Source organism: Odocoileus virginianus, chromosome 23 (assembly GCF_023699985.2).
Source record: "Odocoileus virginianus isolate 20LAN1187 ecotype Illinois chromosome 23, Ovbor_1.2, whole genome shotgun sequence".
Lineage (NCBI taxonomy): Eukaryota > Metazoa > Chordata > Mammalia > Artiodactyla > Cervidae > Odocoileus > Odocoileus virginianus.
Window position 1 is genome coordinate 39,928,289 of NC_069696.1, and position 14,588 is coordinate 39,942,876.

At 46.4% G+C, this 14,588-nt stretch overlaps 1 protein-coding gene across 13 annotated transcripts in view; it reads left to right on the forward strand.

Annotated features, from left to right (window-relative positions):
- Positions 1-827: 827 nt before the first annotated feature.
- RBFOX2 (RNA binding fox-1 homolog 2) overlaps positions 828-14,588 on the forward strand; it is a 278,293-nt gene continuing 264,532 nt past the window's right edge. For 2 of the 13 annotated variants that reach the window (XM_020883939.2, XM_020883954.2), the window contains exon 1: positions 876-1,548. In XM_020883939.2, the coding sequence (XP_020739598.1) occupies positions 1,366-1,548 (183 nt within the window). In that variant the 5' untranslated portion in view covers positions 876-1,365. Of the gene's footprint in view, positions 1,549-14,588 lie in introns of all 13 variants that reach the window. The other 11 variants (XM_070453973.1, XM_070453974.1, XM_020883935.2 and 8 more) reach the window with 11 other exon arrangements.

Genomic DNA, 14,588 nt, shown 5'->3' on the forward strand with positions numbered 1-14,588 from the left:
TTAGTCCTTACAGTCTAGTACGAGTGAAAAGCTATTGCACAAATAGCTTTAATTGTACGAAGCTGATAAGCAAGAAAGTGTTAGGCAGCAAGCTTCAGAGAAAGAGAATATGATCTGGTTTCCTGAGATCTGGATCTGCCAGTTTTTATCTGTGGGGCTTAACCAAGGTTCAGGTTCACCACCAATGAAACAGAGCTCATATATACTCTGCTTATACCACCCAGTCCAAAACGGGTCTGCGAATTCATTGTGCAAACTGTGACGCTCTTACAGACATCAGTTATTAGTAAGATGATCAGAAATGTGATAAAAATTATGATTAAAGGCTTTCAGGACTGGGGAGAGCCCTGTAGCGGTGGCCTCATTCCTGGACCTTCCAACTCGAGAGCCCCATTCTTTTGCGGGAGAGGGACCAAGTAAAGAGCTCCCTCCTTCAGAGCACCTCTTCCCTTGCCTGGAACCGACCAGGTCAGATGGGCGAATTCGCGGTACAACTCCGAACTAGGAGTCCCGCCAGAGGGAGTTACTACGCTGCCCTCCGGCCACTCAAGCTCCGCCCGTTCTAGGTTGTGGCCCCGCCCTCAGGGAACAGACTCCGCCCCCTCCGCCCAGGAACTCCAGAGGCGCGGTGTCTCCAGGACAATCCCTCGCCCGAGCCGGAGTCTCCCGAACTCCCTCGATCTCCACCCGGCCTCCCTCGGCCTCCGGGAGCGGAGGCGGCGGAGATTGCCGAGGGGCGCTGGCCCCGCCCCCTCCGCGGGCTCGGCCGCCACCGTCCCCTCTCTCCAGGCACCCTGGCCTCCCGCGCGGGCTGGAGTCCCAGATCCCGGGCCCTCCCTCCTCCTTTCTCTCTCCCCGCCTTCCCGGTGCTGCCACAGTGGCGGGTCGGAGGATCTCGGCCAGTCAGCTCGTTCCGGCCTCCAGCCCCTCCTCCCCCCAAATAAACACCCCTCCCCAAGCCTCAGGAGCCCGGACCGCCCCCTTCCTCCCTCTGCCCGGCGAGTGGCGAGGGCCAGTGTGAGGGAGTGAGCGCGGGCCGGCGGGCCAGCTTCGTGAGTGAGCGAGGCGGGGCGCGCAGCGGGCCGGGCCGGGGGTCGCGTGTGCGCGTGGGGGCGCGAGCGATTGCCCGTCGCGACCCGCCGGCGGCCCCAAGCCAGGGAGCCAGCCAGCGAGAAAACAGAGGCTACCGCCCGCCGCCGCCGAGGGGGGCAGCGGGCCCGCGCGCGCGCGCGCGCGCACGTACGCACGCACGCGGGGGCGGGTGCAGGCGCGCGCCCGCCTGTCGCGACAGTCGGGGCCGAGGCCCAGGGGGAGGTGGCCTGTCGCGGGTCGCCCGGCTCCCGGAGGCGAGGGGGCCTCGGGCGGATGGCGGAAGGCGCCCAGCCGCAGCAGCCGCCTCAGCTTGGGCCCGGCGCCGCTGCCCGGGGGATGAAGCGGGAGTCAGAGCTGGAGCTGCCGGTGCCCGGAGGGGGAGGAGACGGAGCCGAGCCCGGCCTGAGCAAGCGGCCGCGTACCGAGGAGGCGGCGGCCGACGGCGGCGGGATGCAGGTGACCGCGCGGGGCAGGCGCCCAGTTACCGTGGCGGGGTGGGGGTGAGGGGGGACGGCGGGAACGGCGCGGGGCTGCGGGGCTTGGAGGGCGGAGGGCTGCCCGGGATCCCGGCTTGGAGGTGGGAGGGGACCGGTCGGGGCCTGCGTGGAGGGTGGGGCGAGCCCCGACTTGGAAGCTAAGGGTGCAGGAGGAGCCTGGTGTGCCCTGGAGGGTCCTGATCTCAGGGGACGAGGGGGGCACGTAGCACGAATAGGTGTTGAGAGAGGAAATCGAACGTGCTTGAGATGGATTCCATTTCTTTACATCCTTCTTTAGTTCCTTGGCGGGGAGTGGAAGCCGAGAGATCCTGGTCCGTTGCCCAGAGAGCTGGGGACCGAATCGAAGACTGAGGGGGGGGCGGGGGGAGGGAGGGACAGTGGTGGGACACCTCCCCAGAAGAGGGAGTACCGTTTTTGGCAGCCCTGGACACACAACTGGGATGGAGAACGGGATCGGCATAGAAGGGAGGAGTGAAAAGCGAGAAAACTCCTCGAGAGCCCAAAGGGGATGTGGCTTAGGTTGTGGGTTAAATCAGTTACACGAGGAGTGTGAGAAGTACCAGAGGTTGGGTGGCGTTGTGGCTACACCGTGGTGCTCAAGCTCGTTAGTTTCGTGGGGCATCTGGTGAGCCTCGAGACACAGGACCTGGCCAGTTGTATCTTAGGACACTGACTAGATCTTTATTGTCCTGGAATATCAAAGAAAATTTATAGGACTGTTAGAAGATTGGATTCTGAATTGTGGACTCAAGGAGAAGCTGGTTGGTTTGGAAAGGGACTGGCAAATGTAGTGACCATGTCAGTTGACTTTGTAGTTGGGGGAAGAGCCTGAAGCCTTCCTTGATTTGATTTTAGATTTGGTCTCTGTTCAGAACATACTTGCTGTGAAATGGGTTTATCTACCAGCAGTCTGCCCAATTCTCTTAGCATCATAGAATGTTAGAGAATCAACCAGAGATACCATCTTTGCCTGGAGTTCTTAACTTGGAGAGACTTGGAAGATTCTTCTGCAGAATAGTTTATGGGTACTCCCTGGTGATAGAGAGTCAGTAGTTTTCATCTTTTCTATTCGAGTCCCAAAATGTTTCAACCTCATTAGGTAGATGAATCAAAAAATCTGGAACAGACTAGTGACTTGCCTAGGGCCACCCAGTTAGCTGGTAGTGAAACTGGAGCTAGATGCCTGGACTTCTGATTCCTACTCCTGTGCTCTCTCCATTACAGCACTCTTGGAAATCTCTGCAGTGCTAAAAGACTTCCTGTGCTCTGCTCTCGCTGCTTTTCAAGGCCCTGTCTGACTTCCTGTGTTAGAGACGGAGCTGTATTTAAGCCTGGCGTGTTTGCTCTGTGCTTCTTGGTCTCCCTTGCAGCGGCCAGTCTGTTACTTGTGTTGACTAGGGTAAAGTGACCCTCCTGGTGTTTATTTTTGAATTCTTTTGTTTCACTTGCCTGCTTTTGTTCTCCATTTGAACTCCCTCTGGCAGGAGGCTTGTGCGAAGTAAACGCCCCGGGCCTTGGAAAAAATATAGAGGAATATAGGGAGACTTCAGGTGATCTGGTTTGACACTGGAAGATGAGAGAAGATTGGGTTTGGGTGCTGGTGAGCATGTCCGCTTGGTGTGTGCATATATCTGTGTCCATTTATTGTTTCTGTCAATCACAGTTAATAGTGAGTCTCCTACTGCCTTCCCCCTCTTTCCTCCTGGGGCCCATTATTTGCTGGTTGCCTTCAAATCGGCTGAGGATAGCAGTATTTGGAAATGAAGCAGTGGATAGGGGCTTTGGAATATGAAGAGGAAGCTGTGGATTAGGTCCTCTGGGTACAGATGGGCACCTTAGAACTATCCCACAGAGAATGCTTTTTTCACTCTGTGAATCTGTGGATCTTTATTTATTTTTCACTTTATGCATTCTTTGTTGTAGTACCAATACACCATGTCACACAGGTGTTCACGTCATCATTGACTTAGCCCCCTGCCCGCAACAATCTGCATGGTTCTGGGAAAATCCCTTCTTTGGGGGCCTCTAGAGAGGTCTGGCGTGCTGTGATTCATGGGGTTGCAAACAGTCGGACACGACTGAGCAACTGAACTGATTACCATAGTTGTAAAATACAGTGTTTATAAAGGATGATTTATAAGTTACCTCTAAAAAGATAGAGAAAGTTCCTTGACTTTAAAGAACTTGGTGTCTGCAATCTAGGTAGGGAGCCAGAATGGGTGACAAGTTGGAAAAAAAAAAAACAGTGTGTGTATGTATATGTGTCATATATATATATGTATGTATATTCTGTATATATATATGACTTTTTTGGTAAGTCCCAGAGGAACAAGAGTAGGGATGCCACAAGGTAGATTCTTGTCACAGTCTTTGCAAACTTTAAGACCAAAGTATGCTGAGGATTCGTGCCATTGGAGCCAGAAGCAAAAGATGTTTGTTCTTGCTGAAATGGTCAAGGAAGGCATTATGGAGAAGTTGAAATTTGAGGTCTAATTGGGAGTAAAGGAAAAGTAATGTTCATGAAAAGATGAAATTTAAGCCTAGGTCACCTACATTTCTAGGACCTTCCTATCATTCTGATAATTATGATAGGATATTTAATATTCATTTAACTGATGTTTATTGAGCAGCTGCTAAGTGCCAGGCCCTGTTTTAGAGCCTAGGAAATATAGTAGTAAACAAAACAAAGACTCCGCTCTCATGGAACTAAGATTCTAATTGAAAGAGACAGACAATAAAGAAATCCACTATTATTGGGTGGTTTTAAGTGCTAAGAAGAAAAATGAAGCAGGGAAAGGCGGAAGAGTGGTGAAGAGGGTGGTTAGGGAAGGCCTCTGTGATGGGTGACCTTTGGGTGACCTGGGGGAATTTGACGGAAGGGGGTTCAGACAGAGGAACTGTGGGTGCAGAGGCACTGAGAGAGTACGCTTGATGTGTTTGAGAACAAGAGACCAGTGGAACTGGAGGAGAATGCAGGGGCAAAGCAGGTTTAGGAAGTGATATCAGTGGTGTAGACGTGTCTATAGGTTCATGTAAATAGACATTTAAAAATTCTAGAGTAGCTTGCTTTTTGGTATATGGGTTTGTCTTGAAGCACTTGTTTTTTTTTTTCTTATATCTTAGCACAAATGGCATTTCTTGTAGGTCATAGCTCCTTTTGGGAAGCCTTCCCTCCTGACAGCTTAATTCGAACCAGTCAGACCCACCTCTTGCCTCCTGTTGTATTGGTGGTTAATTATGCATCATCTTGTATTGTCTTCTCATTGTTTTATTCCTGTTTCCTTAGTGATACTGTAAGCTTCTAGAAGCCACGAACTATACTTTCTTTGTGTTTATCCTTTATAATACCTCACAGTTTTGAGTACATAGTAAGTGCTCATTGCCTGTTAAACTGAAGTTGAAATTTTGCCTTTTTAAAATAATTAAGGGATAGAAAAAATACCATGAAATTTAGGGGTGAGAGTACTTTCAGGAAATATCCTAACCTTTTGAGTGTCAAAGGATTAACCCATTTTCTAACAGAAGACATTTGCTGGGGTTAATTTCCCAAGACCACAGACTAAATGGAGATACAGCTCTAAGCTGCAGATTCCAAGGCTGAACCCTGATAAGTTATAGTCACTGAGCTTTTCGTGATAAATCATTACTTCCCAAAATGGAGCACTGGGGACATGAGAGAGTCTGTGGTGCTTATGTTATGATCCTTGTGCTAAGAAGGACCCCTGGGGTGGGGGGAAGAGGGAGGGTCGCTCGATTCTAGGCCAGTATCCAGAAGCTCTATGTGGGTGGCAGAGGAGTCGGCACAGCCCTAGAAACAGTTTAGAGAACCCTCAACTGCAGAGTAGGAGGGAAGAGACAAATTCCACCTGAAAATTGAAACACAGCTTGAGAAATAGAGTGACTTGTTAAAGAGGGTATTTGGAAATAATGTACTCTAACCTGGTAGAAAGTTAAGTGAGTTATTAGAGATTTGTTTCACTTTAAGCAAGTCTGATATGTGTGAAAAACTGGGGCCTTATGAAACATACCAGGGAATGAATTCTTTTGGTTAGCTCCTCTAGTGAATATAAACAATTTGATGAGCAAAAATTCAGATTTTTGTGCAGCTTTCTAGGAACTTAGAAAGTTCACCTTCATAAAGCAAGGTGCACCTTAATTATTATTTATAGCTTTCAGCAACATTCTTTATGATAATGAAATGTCAGAATGTGGTTATTACATGGCTAACTGACTGCCTCTGATCATAGAATCATAAGTCTAGTATATCTAAGTGAGTTCAGAAGTTGTTCATGTTAGTGTTTGATTCTAGTAGTAGGGGGACTTTCTGGTCTCAGGGAAGGGTTTGCAGGTAGCCTGTAATTGCTTTGTAGATACTGCATTTCTTAGTTTATCTTTCAATTGCTCGTTTCTGGGTTTCTTTCCTCCTAGGTGGAAGTCTCTTTGGACTTTGAGTGTCTGGTGCTGAAACTGAACATGGGTGCTACCATTTGAGTAGACTTACCAATATGCTTTCTTTCCAAGTGATTTTCTGAAGAGTCTCTCACTAAAATTACTGGATTTTTCATTTCTGCATGTCTTAGTCTGCTGAAGCAGACTGCAGACTGGGTGGCTGAAACAACAGGAATTTGTTTCTCACAGTTCTTGGGGCTGGAGGTCCAAGATGAAGGTGCTGGCAGATTTGGTGTCTGATGAGGGCTCTCTTCCTGGCTTACAGACAGCTGCCTTCTTGCTGTGTGCTCACATGGCCTTTTCTCCATGTATGCTAGTGGACACACACACACACACACACACACACACACACACACACACACACAGAGAGAGAGAGAGAGAGAGAATCTCCTTTTCATAAGGGCTCCCATCATGGGATGCGGTGGTGGTGGTGGGATCCTTCCCATCATGGGATGCGGTGGTGGTGGTGGGATCCTTCCCTTATGACCTAATCGCCTCCCAATGGCCCCTCCTCCAATTACCATCAGATTGTGGGCTTGGGCTTCAACATATTAGTTTTCGGAGAGGGGGAGGGGGAGGGGACACAGACATTCAGCCCATAATCAGCCCCTAATTTCCCACCAGAGTGGTAAGTATTGTAGTTGGAGAAACTGAGGTAGCACAGTCATGTAAAAATGACTAATTTTTCCCCCCAGCCTCACAGGGCAGCTTGTGAGTGTATAACTGGGAATGTCTGAGAGGCAGAAAGATCTGAATTCATAATAGAGTTATTCTGCAGGGTGACTCAAGAGGTTATCCTGAGTTGAATTTGTCTCCTAACTTCCTCTCCCATTTTTCTAGTCACTGTCTTTTTTTTTTTTTTTTTAATCACACTGATATGTGAACCCAACAGAAGCTAACTAGAGATTTAACTTTCATTTTGATATAAAGCAGACTGGTGCAGACAGGTCTCAAGATTACAGGGCTGAGAAAGAAATTCAGTGTACTGCTTGGTGTAAACAAGAATGTTGCTAGTGAATCTCTGGGTTGACATCTCTCAGGCCATCAGTCTGGTATCAGGCTTTAATGATTTATGGAAACAATGTGTGCTGTGCTTAGTCGCTCAGTCCTGTCTGGCTCATTGCGACCCCTTAGACTGCAGCCCGCCAGGCTCCTGTGTCCGTGGGGTTCCCCAGGCAAGAATCCTGGAGTGGTTTGCCATGCCCTCCTCCAGGGGCTCTTCCCAACCCATGTCTCCCGCATTGCAGGTGGATTCTTTATCACCTGAGCCACCAGGGAAGCCCAAGAATACTGAAGTGGGTAGCCTACCCCTTCTCCAGGGGAACTTTCCAACCCAGGAATTGAACCAGGGTCTCCTGCATTGCAGGTGGATTCTTTACCAGCTGAGCTACCAGGGACAACCCAATAAAGCTGGTCGTTTTAGTGAGTGGACTTGTTTTTTGATACACATTTGTAAAGTTTAGTGCACATCTTTTTTTCTGGGGCTAATGTACCCTTCCTTTAAAGACAGGAGGGAAGAGCCCTCGAGATGATGGAAAGGAAATGGCAGTAACTAGAGCGTGAGCAGACAGATGGAGGGGGGATGATGAGTGTGTGTGATGTTTAGGTGGCCCCTACGAGTATCCAGTTTCCTGTTCCTTGCCCCTCCAGCCCCAGTGCAAGCAGGCAGCTTACATGGCTAAGGTTTCATTATCTAATCCATCAAAGATCGGCTTGAATAAACCCATTGGCTAGCGCTGATCTAGTTAGGAGGGTAGTGCAAAGCCGCTTGAGCCAGGATTGGGGCAAATCGGATCAGAACTGCCTTGTGAATCCTGGACATATTTCTGTAATTTGGGTGGTAAAGCGGTTTGGGAAATCACTTAGGAGCCAGAGCTCACCATCAGCCTGGAGTGTTTCCACGTGTTGTTCTGGGGACCTTGAGGGGGAGTGGATGGAGGATTTGACACATTTCTCTGGAGTATAGTCAGGTTGCTTTCATTATTTGATTCTGAACATTTTTTGGTCTCTCATGCTCAGGAGTGACATTTTGGGAACATTTGGAGATTCCAGTTGTGATCACTCGATTGTGTCTTTTCTGAGTGATCCCTTCATCTGAGACTGTATTATGTGCGTTGCCTCTCAATTTTTAAAGGGGAAATATTGTTATCATTATTACCAACCTTGATATATCATTATGTTTGTTATCCATACATACTTGAAGTATGGTGTAGTGCATGAAACACTATTTAGAATTTCTTATATTGGGGTTCGAATCCTGGTTCTTCCCATTGCCAGGCAACGGAAATGACCTTTGGTAAGATATTTAGCATCTGAGCTCCTGTTTACACATCTGTGAACTGGAGAAATTACTGCATCCTCTCATGAGCTGCTATAATTATAGACTGAGATTATTTAAAGTTCCCATCATAGAACCCATTAGTAAATGTTTATTTCTTGCCTCCTTTATAACCTGCTACACAGTATTCCATGAGTTCCTGCTCACTGCTCCATCAGCATGGGAGTGGTTAATGTGCTTCTGATTGATTAATGACAGAGTTGGGAGCTACCTGAGATGAGCAGTGTACTAAACTGGGAAATCTAACTGGTTTGAAGTGGGTGAAGAGGTGTATGAACCTGGTCGTGGTGGTCCCTCCAGTGAGAGGAAGAGGAGACATTCACTTCCTTGCTAAGGACTAAGAGGGCTCCTGCATGGGGTGTGTGGACATTTTAGGAATCTATGAGATCTTTCCTGGGAGTGTGGATGACAGAGGCACTTGCTGTTTTGACGGCACATGGGATGCAGGAGTGAAAATGTCATTTGTGTTCCAGATTTTACAAGGTTTGTTGGTTAAATGTATTGCGTCTAATAAATGGCATTTTGTTCTCATTTTTGTTTGGGGAAATTGAGCTAGGATGAGTTTGTCTCTTGTGGTCTCCTTCCAGTCTCTTCAAACCCACCTTTCTGACTATTAACATCATTATCCATCTAAAAGAGCTTAAAATCATTTGAGAGCTTATCAAATGGATAAGATCCATACTCTTGTTTGGCCTGCCAGGTCCTTCTGGCCTGATTTGTGCCTTCCTTTTTAGCTTCTTTCTAGTCTGTGTCAAGGGACTGGTAGCTTCCTAAGCAGGCTGTGCCGCTCAGGCTCATTGATACCTTGGTGCTTTTGTTTCTGTTCTTTCCGAAATTCTACCTCACACCTCTCATCTCATCGGTGAGGCTGTCTTCAGGAATAAGCTGGGAGACTGATTCCTCCTGGATGCCTTTTGTCTATGCTTCATCCCTCCCGCATTCCTGCTGCTTTCCAGAAGGTCGTGTCCAGAGCTCTGTTCTAGGACTTTTTAGATTAACATTTGTTCAGCTGCCTGCCCCTCCCCCCCCCCCGACCCTCCCCCACCCCCCAGACTGTGTGATCAAGGGAGCCTTTGGGATTCATAGGATCTAGCACTGCCCTCATCTGACTAATCAAGAAACTGTCTTTCTTGTTGAGCTGAACTTTGTCTTCCTGCTCCTCGGTTGGAGCCAGCAGATGGCTTTAATTATTTTTCCAGATTATCCCTGGGGGGTCTGGCCCTTGGTCTGCTCTCCAGCTCCTGCAAAGACTAGGTGTTGTGGGATTTGTGAATGGTGCCTGATCTTTCCATTGATATCAGGGTTAAAGGTGACTCTAGAGGGGGTGGAGTTTAACTGCTGAATGTGCCGGGTGGGCATGGCAACCTGACATTAGGTTTCCTGTGCTCAGATATTAATTGAGAGCACGTGTGTATGTAGAAAAAGTGCCTTTGTGACCGAGAAACTAGAAGAACCCCACGAGGACAGGGCAATTAGAGCTAACCTTTTCCGGTTCATTGGAGCAGTCTGCTGACCTGCTGCTCAATGGCGGCGCTGCTGAGAGCTTCTGGAGTGCTGTGGTTCAGATGTATTACCACCACTTGGGCCTAAGCCTATTTGATCAACTGTGGACCTTCACCTTTCCCTTCTCAACCAATGAATTTCATAAGCTCTTACAGCTTGTTTTTATGGATTCAGAAAAATACCTGAGACACCTCACAGAATGCACACTCTTTTTCAGATGGTTCATTGGATATGTTTGAAAACAGGGAAACTTAATACAGTTCTTGTAAATCTCAGCTTTGGAGACAGGTTCATAGAAGTATTTTGCAGGAATCTTCTCTCTCCGGCTCTCATTATACCCACCTCCTTTCCTTCATCCTCTGATTTGTGCTCCTATTAATCTTCGCCTGTTCTCCAGCCTCGAGACTCCCCTCGCCAGTTTAGTTGGGGCCTCTTTAAAGGCAAAATGGGCATACTTTATAGTGTTTCTGGTTGTTCAGATGCTGGGTGAATAAAGCAGATTCTAAAACGGGAATGAGAGCGAGAGCAACCAGTTATATCACTTCCTTCTGACGTGTTCTGCACATACGTGGCATCTAGAAATTTCAGTTGAGGATTTAAGGCATAGCACACATGATAAATACCACTTATGAAGTAAATGACAGTTTTGAATTGCCAAATGATAATGGTTGAGTAACTGCTTAAAAACCTATTTTCCCAAGGGTGGAAACCGAGCCTTTGAAGTTTAGGCTTCCACATGGGTGTGTTCAGCCACAATTCTTAGGTTTTTTAGGGACCTAAGTCCCCAGATAATATCCTGGTATGTGGGATTTTTCCCGCAGAGAGGCTGGTTCCCTGGTTTCTCCTTTGCCAAGAGAAAGAGATTTTGCTCCGAGCACTGGATATTTTTTTCCAGGCATGTGGTTTTTGAGGAGGCACACTGTTTGCTTTTCTTCAGGGCTGCATTGATTTTGTCAGATTCTAATTGTAAATACCACAAGCAAAGCATGATTTACTGTAAAGGGTGGGCAGGGGGGTACCCGAGGGACTCTCAGCTCTGGGGTTGGGGGCGGGGAGCAGGAGCCACACCGGTAGGACTAGGGGAACTGCAGACATGGTCTGGGGGCACCGTGGGGTTTGCGTGTGGGCCCCAGTCGCTGCTTGAGTTGGAACGCTTTTGAAGCCGAGGCTCACGGGAAGTTCTTCCAATTGCTTTATTTTGAGCAGCTTTTTCCTCCGTGTTGGCAGCTGTGTGGAGGAGGGGGCGTTAGCTGCTGTCAGCCAGGATGGTTTCCAGAGCAGACCCGTATGGATTTCATTTAGGCATTTATTTCAGGGGTATGTGGCTTTTTGGGAGTCAAGAGGACTTCGGTTCCATTTTCCTGGAAGTTGGTGGGCTTCTGTGAGCTGCTCTGTTTATCTTGGATAGGGAGGCAAGTAGAAAAGCGGCTGTACAGTTAGCCCTTGTTGCAGGAGCTTCGTTTCGTAGGTCATCCTCTTGGGGATTTTTGTACAGTCATATTTACAGCCTTAAGATTTTCTTTGCCTCTGCCCTCCCCCCTTTTTCCTTCTGCAGTTGAGTGCTCCGTAAAAATTCTGAGGATGGTGGGTAATAATTTAGGGTTTTGTTGTTTAGTCTCTAAGTCGTGACCAACTCTTTGAGGCCCTGTGGACTGTAGCCCATCAGGCTCCTCTGTCCACGAGAATTTCCAGGCAAGAATACTGGACTGGGTTGCCATTTCCTTCTTTAGAGGATCTTCCTAACCCAGGGCTCAGATTCACGTATCCTACATTGGCAGGTAGATTCTTTACCACTGAGACACCAGAGAATTTGGGGTAGAAGACAAGAATTGTTTGGCTCCCTACCCCACCTCCCTTTCTTGCCCAGCCCTCCCCACCCCATCCTTTGCGAAAGAATCTGCAAAGGAGGTTGCTTATCCCTTAGTCAGACTGGCCTCTCTCCTGATCATCTGAATCTGTGTTTTCACAGCTTTCACCTACTATTTCTTGGTTTCCAGGGGATGGGGTAGTAGGATTGTGATTTCAAAGCAAGAACTGGCAAAATGGGACGGTGTTTTTGTGGTGGCTCCCAGCACCTGCAAAGCTGAACTCATGGGCTTGCACCTCATACTGACTTCCAGGAACACTGTCAGTGGCTGGCGTGATGGCCTTGGGGACTTTGTTGGAGCTTCAGGAAGTCTCCACAATGGCAGTCTCTCACAGTGGGAACATTGGCAAAGCTCAGGGGAGTTGGTAACGCTTGTTTTGAAAGTGTGACTGGTCTTCGACTGCCCGTCTCAGTGAGAGGGAAGAGGCGACCTTGTCTGAGGAAGGGAGCTCGTGTTCTACAACCCTCACTTAGGCGGGCCGTCTCCTGTTTGTGTTTGCTGTCTCACGTCCAGGTTTTATGGCGTATTTTGTATGTTGCATTTACACTTGAAGCCGTAGTCTGACTTTTAGTAAGCTGATTTGGCTAACCTTGGTATCACCCTGGACTTGGAAGTGATGCTGGTCATATTTACCAATGAAAGGTCTGCGTCAGGGCTTAGAGGTCGCCGTTTCTGCCAGTGGCCTCCCCTCCCCAGCTCCGCTTGCTGTGCATTAGCTACACGTCTTTAGTCCCTGCTCTTGGTGTTACGGGTCTTTAGCTGCTTGTTGTGGCCTAAATAGATCTTTCTGCTGCAGCATTTTGGCTCAGAGCTGACTGTGTTTTACAGTGTTGGAGATCAGTTGGCTAATTGGCATGTGGTGTCCACAAAGCAGAAGCCTTTCAAAGAGATACTTACCACGGACCATTCGTGATTTTTGTCAGTTGTGTAAAAATGCTGTGATTGACCCATACCCATGTGTCCATGTGGATGAGCAGTCTTCCTTTATGCTTACTTGGCACTGCTCTCTCTAGCAGTAGTTTGGATTAAGTGTTCCCCAGTAGGCTTTGCATTTTAATCCTTGGAAGCCTGTTTCAAGAAACCTTTATATTTGATTTTCTTGAGGTTGGTGTAGGGGATCATTCACTCTTACTGAATTTTAGCTTCACTATGAATTGTTTTCTGCAGTGTTCATTTTAGGCAAATAGTAAATATTTCTTTGGTTTTACAGTATCCCAGAGTTTGAAGAAACCTAAAAAAAAAAAAAAAAAAAAAAATTGATCCAGCATCCTGTTTTAAGCAAGGAAATGGTCTAATTCATATTATCCCAAGCTGTTTTTTAATTGATTGTCCTTTGAGAAATGATAATTGGTGTCATTCTAACAAACACACACACAAAGTCATTTAACTTTGCAATAGAGTTAAACAAAATTTAAGCTATCTCATTTTGCTTTTCATAAGCAGATGTTGTGACTAAATTTATAGAAACATGTTCAGTGAAGCATCTTCCTCTCTTCCCTCTTTCCCTTGTTAGTCTCTTGTTATTCCATCCCCTTTCTTTTCACACAAACACTAGTATACTCCATACATTCTTTTTGCACCTTACTTTACTCTATCAGAGGGTTTTTTTTAAATTGTAACAGGGCTTATTAATATTTTCATTAATGATTTCTGAGTTTGTGTGTGTGATGCTTAGAAAAGTTTTTCCCACTCCATGATTATAAAAATTAGAATGGACTTGCAGACAGAGAGACCTGAGTTGGAGCCTTAGCTTTTCCACATCACAGCTGTGTGATCTTGGTTAAGTGACTTTTCTTAGGCTCAACTTTTTTGCTTATAAAATATGTTATAGAATTGGTATAAGAATTAAAAGAGATAATGTATGTAATGTGCTTAGTTCAGAGTCTGACACTGAGTAGGTGTACCTACCAAGCCCTGTTTTCTTATATCTCAGTACTTTTTTCACTTTCTTACAGGCAGGAAATTGAGATCTTAATCTTAATCTGTGTTTTCTTGGCTTCTCCATCAGTACCAGGGATATATTATAATAAGAATTTGGTAAATGTTATTTTTGGGTTTTTGCTTTTTTTTTTTGCCTTAAAGTTATCAGTCTGTAGTTTTATTACCGATCAAATAATGGGTGAACAATAGCTAAATCAGTGGATTGGTAATGGTGGATAGTATGAAATCATGAGAGCTGAGGTCATCTCAGAGTTTCCTGGATCAGCTCTCTGCTTCAGTGAGATGAAGTAGAAGCTGTGCCCATTTTTATGGACAAGTTGTTTCAGGCTCAGAGGAGGTATGAGAGAGTGAGCAATATGCTCAGATTTTCAGCTTTGGGACGAAGTAGAATCTTTCATTTCTTATGATTTTTCTACTGTTGGGATGTGATTTCTCTGGGAGTTTCTTACATGGAGGGTTTTTTCCATCATTTACATTTATTTTTTTAAACACATAGTGTATTCACATGGGTGATGATTCAAATTGTGCAAAGGTTGAAGAGTAAAAAATCTCTGCTTTTCCTAGCTACATAGTTTCTCTCCTTGAAAGTAACCAATATGGTTAGTTATCTCAGTATCTGTCCAGAGATAGTACTTGCATAATATTTTCTCCATCCCCCCATTTTAAAAACTCAAATGGTAGTGTTAATATTCATATACTTTTCTCTGAAGTATTTGGAGATCATTTTATATCAGCTTATATTGACATTTTTCTCCATTTGTTAGGTTTCTGGAATTAGGATTATTCTGTTCAGGTCTACTGAGATAACTATATCTAAATGTCTCTGGTAAGAATGACTCTAATTAGTATAGGATCTCATAAAGTCTGAGCCTGTGTTTTTATGGAATCACAGGGTTAGAG